The sequence below is a fragment of the Zootoca vivipara genome, chromosome 2 (genome assembly GCF_963506605.1).
Source record: "Zootoca vivipara chromosome 2, rZooViv1.1, whole genome shotgun sequence".
NCBI lineage: Eukaryota > Metazoa > Chordata > Lepidosauria > Squamata > Lacertidae > Zootoca > Zootoca vivipara.
The window spans coordinates 117,589,205-117,601,299 of NC_083277.1; the positions used below are offsets into that span (position 1 = coordinate 117,589,205).

The window sequence follows — 12,095 nt, forward strand, 5'->3', positions numbered from 1 at the left end:
ATTCTTCTGCATCAAGAGTGATCATGTGATTCTATCAAACCTAGTGTATAGCAGTGTTATTTACCCCCAGTTGAGGACGACTGGAAGGCAACAAAAGCAGACCAGTGACTTGTGCCAAGACACAGCATGCCTCTTCTGTGGGTGGGCTGCTCTCTGCCTCATGGGAAACCTTTACTTATTTTCATTTTTTGCAGCATGCACTTTGGGAATGACTGTTTCCAAAACCTAAAGTTGATTGATCTTCCCTAGAAAACTTTTTTGTCTTAATGCAGTTGATGCAAACACTTTAGTGACTGCAGGCATTCATTGCCACTGGATGCCTCCCTCCATCAGGAATAATCTTGCAACTTTTGTGTGAAGCACCTAAAGCGTTTCCTGTCTGAGGAGGAGGGGTTAGGATATCCTGTTGGGAATCTGAGGTGAGGTACCCACGCAGTAGAAGTTGCCTCCAGCTCCAGTCACCACACAGAGGCTTAAGGTCCAAAATAGTTTACTGCTGTAGAGGATAAGGCTTCAGTAAGACAGTTCCAAACATTGATGTATACATACAGCTTGTAGGCTTTGCAGATACAGATATACAAGCACAAATTATCTCTATTGCTGCAGCTTAAAGACATAAAACAGACTCCGACTCACGGACAGACTCACTGACTGAGTACTGAGCTGACATGCCTTAATCACTTATATAGACATAGCTGCCAAGTTTTCTCTTTTCTCGCGAGGAAGCCTATTCAGCATAAGGGAATTTCCCTTTAAAAAGGGGAGAACTTGGCAGCTATGTATATAGATGGTACAAGTCCATTGCCATAGCAGCTGGCTTGGCTGACCTTGCTCCCTGTTGGCTTATCTCATACTTGGGGTGAAGTGTGCTCATGAAGGAAATGAACTCTTTCCTCCATGTCCAGTTCCGGCAACATGCCCACCCCCCTTTTTGCCTTTCCTTTCCAGGTCCGAGAGCGGTTTGTCAACAACGTAGCCTTTGAGCAGATCACGCTGGAGTCAGAGCGGATCCGCCTTTTTCGTGAGTTCCTGCAACTAGTAGAGGTGAGCAGGGACTGATTGGGAGGGTCAGAGTGGTTGAGCCTCAGCGGGAACTTCCGCTATGGGGATCTGTGGGGTGGGATTGCCTGATGATGAGAGGCTGAAGTAGTGGGGAGGAGAGGCGGTGGAGAATTTAGCAAGCCAGGAAGACTGTACCAGAAGAAGGGCTAGCTTGGGATTTTTTCCCCTGCAATTTGGATGGACACCGCTCTCTTTGTCTCTCTCTCCCCACAGTCCGAGTGCCAGCATTTCCATGCCAAGGCCAAGAAACATACCAAGAAGCCCAAGAAGCACCATCGCAAGCGGTCTGCTTCGGTGAGACCAGGGTGGGAGGGAGGGAAGGAATGGAGGGGGGGGGTGACTGAAGTCAGGGTGGTGAGACACGTTCGTCAAAGCCAAATGGCAAAGAGTCTTCTTCCCCCGTCCTATTAAATCTCTCAGTCCGTGTTGGTGTTTTTGCAGCAAGAAGCAGAAACCCAGTGGTCTACACCTGCAGTGGAATAAGGTGGTAGAATGGACTGCACCCCCATATACACAATTGCCTGTGATTTTTTAAAAAAGAAATACAGTGGTGCCTCACTAGACGAATTTAATTCGTTCCGTGAGTCGCTTCATATAGCAAAAAATTCGTTTTGTGAAGCGGCTCCCATAGGAACGCATTGAAGTGCGGTTTCCCATAGGGTGCCTCGCAAGATGGGGAAAAAATTTCATCTTGCGAGGCACCCTATGGGACGAAAAAATCCATCTTGCGAAGCGCGCCGTAGGAAACTTCGTCTTGCGAGTCTCCATTGAAATCGCAAAACGCATTCATCTTGCGAAAAATTAGTCTTGCAGGGCATTCGTCTTGCGAGGTACCACTGTATCAGCAAAAAGGAGCCGACTAGCTTAGGACTTTTTCATGGAAGTCCTTGATTTTTCACTTGCAGGGAGTTGTCTATCCAAAACTGGCATGTGTGTCCACACAGCAAACACAGAGTCCATTCTATCACCCTAGGATTCTTGGCAGTGATTTATATAATTACATAAGATTTAAATAATTACAACAACAAAAGCCCAAAATTAAGTCGTTTTAATAAATGAAAGCATCTCAATATATATACAGTAAAATTAAGCAATCCCCACATAATTCATAAAAAGGTCTAACAAGATAGAAAGACATTAAACCAGTTACAGTAAAAAATAAGCATCTCCAAGGTCAAATCCTGACCACACAAAGCCTCCAGATAGTCTTCAGGCATCCTGAGTAGCAGGTTGTGCAGAGCTCACAAGCAAGACGGTCTCTGGTCTCTTCAGAAGCGGCAGGTGGGTCCACCAGGGTCTCCCAGGCCAGGTTGAAATGGGCGCAGAAAGGAGTGAGCTAGCCTAAGACCTTCCTCCTTGACATGCTTGGTGTTTACTTGTGCTGATAAGCCCTTGTGATGTCCTGTGGTTTATTAAATGGCATGCCGGGCTTCCTAAGTGCTAGTCTGCCCTCCCTCTGGGAGTGGGTGACGGACGAGTGCAAATTTCTCCCCCTCAGGGCTCAGAGTCAGGCTCAGACCACCCCCATCGCACAGCCAAGCACAAGAAACGAAACCATTCGGAATCGGCTGGTTCAGGACCATCGTCGTCACCTGATTCAGGTAAGAGCGGGGCATTTTGTGGAGCCAAGCAGCTGATTCAAACTGTCGTTCTTGTAATGGCCGCAGTGGGGAAGCTTCCTCTGCCTGAGGGCCACATTCCCTAGTGGGCCACCTTCCTGGGTGGGGGCGAGGCAATGGGGTGTCACCCTTCTTTCGGCATAGTAGGGTGCTGGCCAGCCATGCAAAAGTCAGAGGTCTCTACATGGGCATCTCTCCACTGAGGACATCAAGAGCCATTAATATGGTACGAGGATGGAGTCCAACAAGGTGGAAGAAGTGGAGGCCGAGGTGGGGAATGTCTCGAGCGCCAAAAGGAGAGGCGTGGAGGGCCGTGTGTGAGGTTCCCCACCTTTGGTATACAGAAACCCGCTCGCTGTGTGTGAGGGGCAGTGCTGGATTAAACCCTGCCCGTGGAGGCCCCTAGGCAGTCAAAACCTCAGGGGGCGCTCCCTTGCAAATTATCTCCTAATATGTTTGTGATTTTACCAACCAACCATTTTAATAAACCAAGGGGCGGGGCCCCTAAAATGCGTGGGGCCCATAGGCCAGTGCTCACTCTCACCTATTTGGTAATCCCGCACTGGTGAGGGGGCTTTGGCACCCACGCAGATCACGTGACACCCTGGCCACCCCTCCGCCTACCTGCCGAATCCAGCCAGTGTGGAATGGGCAGGGATCCACGGAGGTTTGCCCGCAGGCGCGTCTGTCTAAACTGGCTCTTTTGCCTGCTCCCCCTGAGGGAGCAGCACCCTCATGCTGTGCCTCCCCCCCTCTGCCCACAGAGCACAGCACCAGGCGCTCCAAGAGGCAGAAGAAGAAAAGCAAGAAAAAGAGGCACAAATCGGTGAGTCCCATGGCAGCAAGCAATGGCAGGACGCGGGTGAGACAGGTGGGGGTGAGGCAAGGGGCTGGAGCAATACGTCCAATGCCAGGTCTCCGGGGACCGTTGAGGGGGAGGGATCTGTTAGGGATGCAAGGCCAGGTGTGTTCCACGCTGACCGATCGGGAAGTGGAGTTCTGTGACCTGGATGGCTTTGTCCCAGGGGTGGAGGCACACAAAGCAGGTCATTGCCTGGGTGGGAAGGAAGGAAGGAAGGAAGGAAGGAAGGAAGGAAGGAAGGAAGGAAGGAAGGAAGGAAGGAAGGAAGGAAGGATTCATTCTTCTCTATTGAGGGCAGACATAGAACCAATAATGGACAGTGATGGCAGGGAGTTGCCAATGTCGGCTCCATGTTAGAGGAGTTTCATCAGGAATTAAGTGTTGTTTGGCAGTGAGACCGGCCTCAGGAGGTGAAGAGCTCTTGTTGGCTGGAGGCATTTAATGAAGAGGTTGGACGATCCATCTGCCAGGGAGGCTGCTGCAGCTGCAAGAGCCCTGCGACTGTCCAGCAGAAGGCTGGACTAAATGGTCTCCCAAGTTCCTTCTAGTTCTGTGATTCTGTAGCGTGAATTAAGCAGATTTTCTTCTTAGCTGCATCATTTACTTTGTTGCTGTTTACTCATGTTTCTGTGTCTGGAACCAAGGTCAACGTGCTATGAAAGCCCCTTTCACCTCAAGAATTCCAGCTTGATTTCTCCCCACCCCAACTTCTCGCGCTTTTTGAGATTTTGAGTATATATTTGCAGTATTTAAGGAATTCTTTTTTTCAAAAAAGAAAGAAAGCTAAATTTCTCAGGATGCATAGTTGTACGCAGTGCAAAATTATGTTGTATTTATGGGCATCATCTCCCATTTAATGAACAACACAATAAGTGGCAGCATTTGCATAAAGCAGGAGATGGAGGCTGATTCATGCCACATATATCACTTGATATTTCATCACTTGATGGCACACAGCTGGATGTGTGGACTGAGTCCATTGAAGCGCATGGTGACTCGCAAGTTCTGTTTGTGGGATTGCAAAGGAGCCATCACATGTCCAGTCCTATAAGGAGAACATGCACTAAGGCCACACTAGGTGTAAGCAGTTCACATCTTCTGCTGTCAAATCACCCAGTGTGTAAGGATTGTGTAGAACAAAGTCAAGTGATGCACTGGCACATAAGTGTGTGTGAGAATGAGACCTGTGTGACTGCAGAGTCAAAAGGGCGGGAATGTGCCCATAGAGATCCATATGTGAGCCGTCATTCGATGCTGCACTCTTGCAGGCTTCAGACACACAGACGTACACAGACATACCTGTACATAATTTGATTTCTCTGCATCTGATTCCTGCACGCAGAAAGGTTGCCAGCTGAGTGTGTGAACTGCGATTCCACTAAAAACACTTTTATTTCAGGTGAGCTGAGCTGATATAAAAGTTCTGTGCTTGAAAGTGCCCCGAGTGCTTCAGAGACTGCTGGAAAATCCAGTGGGTTGGGCTTGTTTCGTGTTTGGAGGATCAGGACAGCTGATCTACAACACCTATGTTTTCTTTTAATGTGGTTATAGCACGTGTCCTTGGACCATTAGTCAGAACTATTTAGGTACCATTAGCCAACTATTCATTTATTAACACTTTCCCATATCTATTGCATGCTTTTGGCACACTGTAAATGACATTATGTGCTTTAATCCACAGGCAGTAAAATGTGAGGGAGTGTTTTGCTTTGGAGCACGGGGAAAAGGGATTAGAATCAGAAAATTTTTCCATGCCCTCATGATTCTGCGGTCAGAAGTGTTTGTGTGTTTGTTCTATGATGACGCAAGCACATTACTCAGTATCTGGTGCAAAAGGCAGCATCCTGAGCATCTCAGCTTTATCTTTTTCAAATAAAGATTCTAGACCTTATGATTGCAAAGATGTACTTGAAGGCACAAGGGCAATGCCTTATGAAATCTCAAGCCAGAGGAGTTTCTGAGTAAAGGTTTCAATATCTGTATCCTTTTCCCACATTTAGAGGCCAAGTGGTGACGACAGCAACAGTGCCTTTTCTGCAGTGGCCCCTTCTGCTCTGTATTGTTCTCTTACAGAGGCGGCTCAGCTGACGCTCAACTTGGATTAGCTTCAGGCACAAAATTAAAAGTGTTTTTATTTGCCCAGGTTTTTACCACCACTGGTTCTTATTGCTTCTTGCTGCTCTTTTCTTTTGACCGTGTAGTCTTTTTTATTTGTTTATATTTTGCATTGATGTTGTCGGCCACCTTGGAAACTTTGTAGTCAAAGATACAGATTTTATAAATCAGGGGTGGGCAAACCTGTGCAGCCATCCGGATGCCACGGGGCTCCCAGCTCCCATCACCCCTGACTGTTGCTCCATCCTGGATGCCGCTGATGTGAATTGGAGTCCCAAGAACTCCAACAGGAGGGCCTCAGGTTAGCAGTACTGTTGGATTCTGATCAGAGCAGCAGCAACCACATTACTAGGGGATCCAGAAAGAAGCAGGGTCACTTGAGTCCAGAACACAACTTGACAGCTAGTTAAGGCTCATTGATTGTCTCAGCACAGACTCCTCACAGCCTTGTCTGTAGTCTTTTTCTGCATTGCCTTAGCCCACTCCGGTTTTGCCACCTTCTCCCCTATGTTGGGCTGGTCACCGCTGAGCTGGCTGGGCCGCTAGCTGCCCCCCGTCGGCTGCCCCAGCCCAGGCCCCTTTTGCCCTCGAGTTTGCAAGCTGCTTCTTTTACAGAACAGCCCTGAAAGCGAAGCTGAGCACAAGAAGGACCCGACCCGACCAGACGAGTGGGAGCGAGAGAAGGCCCCTCCGCGACCTGAGGGAAGAGGCCACTCCCCTCCCCGGGGCACCAGGAGGGAGCGGGTGAGACTTGGCAGGAAATCAAACGGCACCAGGGATGGTGGGTGGGAAGAGGCAAGAAGGATTTGGAAGTGGGGAGGCGGCGGCAAGGTGAGGTGGCGGGCGGGCCTTGTGCAGAAGACTTCAGGAGGCGGGCAAAGGTTCTGGGGTTTCTCACTCGCTCTCCTTTCCCTGGCAGAGTGGCTGGGATACCTCAGAGAGCGAAGAGCTCAGTGAAGGGGAGCTGGAACATCGGCGCCGGACTCTGCTGCAGCAACTGGGCGACCAGTAACCACCGCAGCCTCTTTGGAGGCTCCCCTTCCACACACGCCAGACCCAATTGGTCCTTGTTCCTGCGTAGGCCGTGCCTTCCTTTGGCTGCGTCAGCGCCCAAGCCAAGCGTGCACACTGCTCTGGCCCGGAACCTGCACAATTGGGCTGCAGTGCCCCCCCCACAACCCCTGCTTGCTTCTGAGTCGGGAGCAGGCCCTGCCCACTGGCAGGGACAGCCTCCATCAATTCCCCCTGTCTGCATGGAGCCACCAGGACAGGGAGGAAGGATTTGGATGTACTATCTGGACCTAAAATTCAGAACCAGCCCTGGGCCTGAAGAGGATTAGGAGGAATAGGGTTAGGGGCTCCTCCCTGCATCAGTTGGCAACGTAGCACAGGAGCAAATGGCATCTCTTCTCGACGTTTCACCAGGGCTACACCTCCTTGGCCTAGAACCAGAATGGCAGGGTCCAGTTTGTTTATCACAGCATCAGCCCTGCCTGGGGAATGTGGTCCAGGAATGGGGACAGGATGTATGTTCCTGGTTGTTTTTTTGTTCTTTTTTTAAAAAAAGGTTTGTCTCAGTGACTGGATCCTTCTTTCTGGTTGCAGTACCCCTTGTGTGTTGAGGATTCAGTGGGATTTTTCAAACAATATTTATAATAAACTTGGACTAGAATTATCCTTCTCTGGTGGGCCTCCTGTAGAAGACTGGTTTAAATTTGAGAAATCCGAAGCTTGGGTTACCTTTCTTTCCTGGACCTTTTTGGGAAAATATTGGGGTGGGTGCGTTTTGTTGCATACCACAGATCTGTGGCTGCGTCTGCTCACCAGCATAGTGGGGATGGGGATTTTCGGAGGAGGGCAACAAAGGTGTGTTTTACACCGGCTTGCACATTGTGGGCAGATGTGCAAAGGAGGGAGGAGAGTCAAGTCGCAAAAGGAAAGCCGTGCAGAATCATGGAAGTGCATATAATAAACAAAGCACAAGCATATTGTGTATATATGCAACAATAAATATGCACAGAGACATTCGTCAGTAAGAATAAGCAAATTGTGCAATGCTGGTCAGTTTATTTGCACAACTGATTTTTTTTTATTGATGGATGTCACACTTTTAATATATCTAATTCAGTACACTAGTGTTTGTTTTATTGTGTGCATTTGTTTGTTGTGCGTTCCCCCACAGCTCCCATCCTGCCAATTCCTTATTCTTTTGCAAATGTGAAATGCAATTCCAAAATCTGGCAGATGGGTTCCTTTAGTTGGAACACCTGAAATGTCAGGAAAGTGTGGCAAGCTTTCAACTTCTCCATAACTCTTCCACTGGGCAAGATCTTACACAGAGCACTAGGTGGGGGAGTACATAAAATAGGCTGTTGTAACTTGTAGTCCTAAAGTCAGCTTGTAGACTCGGTTCTAAGTTGGGAGATCTCAGGATGAATAAGTCTCTTTCCCAGGTGCTACAGCTACCAGGCTATACCGTTAAGATTTTGAGATGAAGCAGCTGGGTCACACAGATCTGTCCTAAACCTTAAAAACAAAGCACACAAGTTCCTGGGGTAGGTAGAGAGAAACCCAGGAGTTTTTAAATTCAGCAAAGCCTGCGGACCGGTTCATTTGGGCCGTGTGCATGTTTAGAAACCTCTGGCTCTTCTAGAACGCAGCGTTCAATACAAAGAGGAAAGATGCACCTGTTTCGCCCAGCTTTTGGCCTCTGGCAACACACACCACTGGGAGTCCTGAATAGGAATGTGAGCCTTGGGCTAGGAAAAGGTTCTGCAGCCCATCTCTTGTCAGGTGGGCATTGTCCCAGGAGCTGAAAGCAAAGTGTGGCCAAGAGGAGGTGAGGAAACTGCACAAGTCTTAAAGCAAACGTGGTGATGGTGGGGTGGGAATAAATCAGACCCTCGGAGACAAAGCTCAGGTAGATAGCCTTTTTTTTCTTGTTTTATTTCCCCCGCCTTCTCCCATTAGTAGAAATTCTGTACAGTTCAAAGGGGGGGGGAGGAGGCACTGGCTTACAAACAGTCATTAATATTTCACATGTACAAAAAGTTACATCTAGCTACACAAAAGGACTACGATGGAGTGGATACACTGTAAACTGTCCAGAAGCAGCACCAGGAAGATCCCTGCCTGCTTGGATTTAGCCTTGCTTGCCCTGTTAGCTGTGGCAAAGGCCTTTGAAGGGGTGGTTGGTCCCTTTTGCTTATAGGGTGGGTGGGGAAATAGTGTTTGCTCCAGGGGCAACTGTGTCTGTAGCCCAGCTTCCCCACTTCCAATTAGTGTTAAAATAGTGTTCACTGCGTGTACTTGTAAGCAGTTACACACCCACCTTTATATATATATATTTAAGACTTAGAGCAGGGGTTTCCAGCACGGTGCCCGTGGGTGCAAATGTGCCCACAAATTTTGCCCATGTGGTCCCGCTCCCCAAGTTCAGCTTGAATGAAGCATTGGGGTATGTATGTGTGTGTAAGAGAGAGGCCTGCGGCACTTTCTCCGGTTTGCAAATGGGCCCATGGGCCCCCAAAGGTTGGCGGCTGCTGACAGAGAGAGAGCTCTGTTTCTTTGCTAGAAAAGGCAAATGTGTCGTGAGTGTTGGCAGTGTGTCCTGTGAGCTTTGGGTCTATAGTGCAGGAAATGCGACAACCTTGAGCCAGAAAAAACATAGATGTTCACAAGAGTCAGATTTCCTCAAATCTGCTGCAAAAGAATCATTGCACAAATATGTGAGCTTGGTGGTGGTGGTGATGGTGGTGTATTAAGGGAGCTGATTCACATATGTGTCAATCACTGAGTCAAAGCAAGGCCCACATTCTGTTTCCAAAATAAGCCAGCCAGATGCTTCCAGGAAGCTCCAAAGGAAAGCCCAGTGTTTGCTCTGCTAATTCTCCCCATCTTCTAGGAGTCAAAGGGGTACTGAGACCAATCTGGTGTAATGGCTTAGAGAATTAGGAGTAGGTCTGGGGAGACCTCCGTTCAAGTCTCCACTCACTTTGGCCAGTCACCTTCTCACACCCTAACCCACTTCACAAGGATGTTGCGAGGATGAAATTGGGCGCATGGTAAAGGGAGAAATTTGTTTGCCACCCAGAGCTCCTTGGAGGAAGGAGCAGCATTTTAATATTGCTGCAAGGAATCACTATGTACTGTCACAGCCAATATATGTTGCTTCCTCAAGGAGATGTGTGACATCTGAATGAGTGAACTAGCATAACCCATCAAACTACTCCATTTGGGATTACATGTTCTGGCTCATCTGGTGACAACTCATTTGCACAGTGCAAACCTGTGCATGACTACTTAGAAGTAGGCCCCAGTAAGTTCAATGGAACTTACTCTCAGGCAAGCAAATATAGCCTCGCAGCCTGAAACATGCAATTCCTGTTGCAGCAATCAACAGATTGCATGTGTGAACAAGACCCAACTCCTTCCTCCTGTAAACAAGTTGGGCTCATGATTTAAAGTGGTCACCCCTAAGAGCCAAGAACCCAGAACCAAGTAATTACTTAGACTAGGGTCCATACTGCTTCATACTGTTGTGGCAATGGGCTATGCAAATGGATCACTCTGGTCTAGCATCAAGGTTTAAGAGCTCTGTGTAAGCACGCACCTGGGCCTCTTCCAGATGGTCACTATTTTGTAATTCAATAATTTGCCAGAAAATTTAGATCATGCAATTAAAGTGGATTTTGCACTCATGCACAACGAAGGCACTTCCATTTTTTTAAAAATTGACTTTTTGCAGGGAAACAATGGAAGGTAAGGGGTAAAGGTAAAGGTAAAGGGACCCCTGACCATTAGGTCCAGTCGTGGACGACTCTGGGGTTGTGGCACTCATCTCACTTTACTGGCTGAGGGAGCCGGCGTACAGCTTTCAGGTCATGTAGCCAGCATGACTAAGCCGCTTCTGGCAAACCAGAGCAGTGCATGGAAACGCCGTTTACCTTCCCACCTATTTATCTACTTGCACTTTGACGTGCTTTCAAACTGCTAGGTGGGCAGGAGCAGGGACCTTAATGCAGTGCCATATAACCACACAAATCAGAATGAATGCTCAATAAGCAGTTGGCATTATCTATCTATCTATCTATCTATCTAGCTAGCTAGCTAGCTAGCTATCAATCATCTATCTATCTACCTACCTACCTACCTATCTCCTCACAAACTTTTTGAAATCAGGATCAACGTCCAATGAATAGATTTGCCTGGAAGAGCCTCTGATTGTGCCGGTGTCCCAGATGTACGAAGGAGTAGGAGCTCATGTGTTGGGTTTTTGCTATGCACAACTGCGTGCAACACAGTTGTTGAAGGAAGATGTGATGTCAAGAGTGGGATTAAAAGTGCAGCCATATACACACTACGTGTGAAAAACTAAGGGATTCTGGGGCATGCTTTTAGTGGGGGCAGGAACACTCATGCTTTATCCTACAAAAGCGAATTGGGGGGGGGGGTCTCCAAGTGACTGAGTGCATCACTGGCATCCCAATCCTTTCTAATACACCAGCAGGACATAAATCAAATTGAACCAGTCAGAATTTCTCTCTTGCACACATACGTACATAACACACATCCCCAGTGCCTCTATTCGTGTTTCCCATGCTCCTTGTTTCCCACACTTCACTTACAGCTTCTAAATACATTCTGCCCTGTATCTGCCCAACCCACCTACAAAGCTGTTTTTCTTCCACTGCCTTCCAGTTGCAGATAGGGCTGCCAGGTCTTTATCTGCAGCTGGGCCATCGGACCAAGAGCGCAAGCCTCATTTCCTTACCAGATTCCTTTGGCCACCCTCCTGATATATGAGCTTGCTGAAAAATAACACTAATGCCACAGTTCCATCCTCATAACCACCAACATGGATTCAAATTTCCACTTAACCTATTAAGTAGGCATCGAAATGGTGGGGGATTTTACTGTTCTTGTTTCCACACATATGCATATTACAGAGTGGTTAAAGACAGCCTTGCAAATAAAATCTGCAAGAGTTACTAGTCTACAAGAACGGCTAGTGCACTGAGTCACTAATACAGGCACCCCCAAACTGCGGCCCTCCAGATGTTTTGGCCTACAACTCCCATGATCCCTAGCTAACAGGACCAGTGGTCGGGGAGGATGGGAATTGTAGTCCAAAACATCTGGAGGGCCGACGTTTGGAGATGCCTGCACTAATATCTCTGTTGGTATTTCTTGGCCTCAGCTACCTCCCTCCACTGCCCCCAGCTTCCCCATCTGGTCACCTGGAATAAATAGCTGATTGCAAACCTATTTAAAGGCCAGTAAGGAGTCTCCACTCTTGCTTAGGTGAAATGCATCTGGCTGGTCACCATTGGAAACAGAATGTTGGACATTGGGCTGACCCACAGCAGATTTACCTGTGCCTTTAGTGGCTCAATCACACACTTGCCCCTCCTTTGAATGGGATGATGTGACTGATT

At 48.1% G+C, this 12,095-nt stretch overlaps 1 protein-coding gene across 6 annotated transcripts in view; it reads left to right on the forward strand.

Annotated features, from left to right (window-relative positions):
• PRPF40B (pre-mRNA processing factor 40 homolog B) overlaps positions 1-7,691 on the forward strand; it is a 37,373-nt gene extending 29,682 nt beyond the window's left edge. For 2 of the 6 annotated variants that reach the window (XM_060272119.1, XM_060272120.1), the window contains exons 21-25: positions 949-1,044; positions 1,276-1,356; positions 2,561-2,663; positions 3,446-3,507; positions 6,274-6,858. In XM_060272119.1, coding sequence (XP_060128102.1) covers positions 949-1,044; positions 1,276-1,356; positions 2,561-2,663; positions 3,446-3,507; positions 6,274-6,615 — 684 coding nt within the window. In that variant the 3' untranslated portion in view covers positions 6,616-6,858. Of the gene's footprint in view, positions 1-948; positions 1,045-1,275; positions 1,357-2,560; positions 2,664-3,445; positions 3,508-5,543 lie in introns of all 6 variants that reach the window. The other 4 variants (XM_060272122.1, XM_060272121.1, XM_060272124.1 and 1 more) reach the window with 4 other exon arrangements.
• Positions 7,692-12,095: the final 4,404 nt, after the last annotated feature.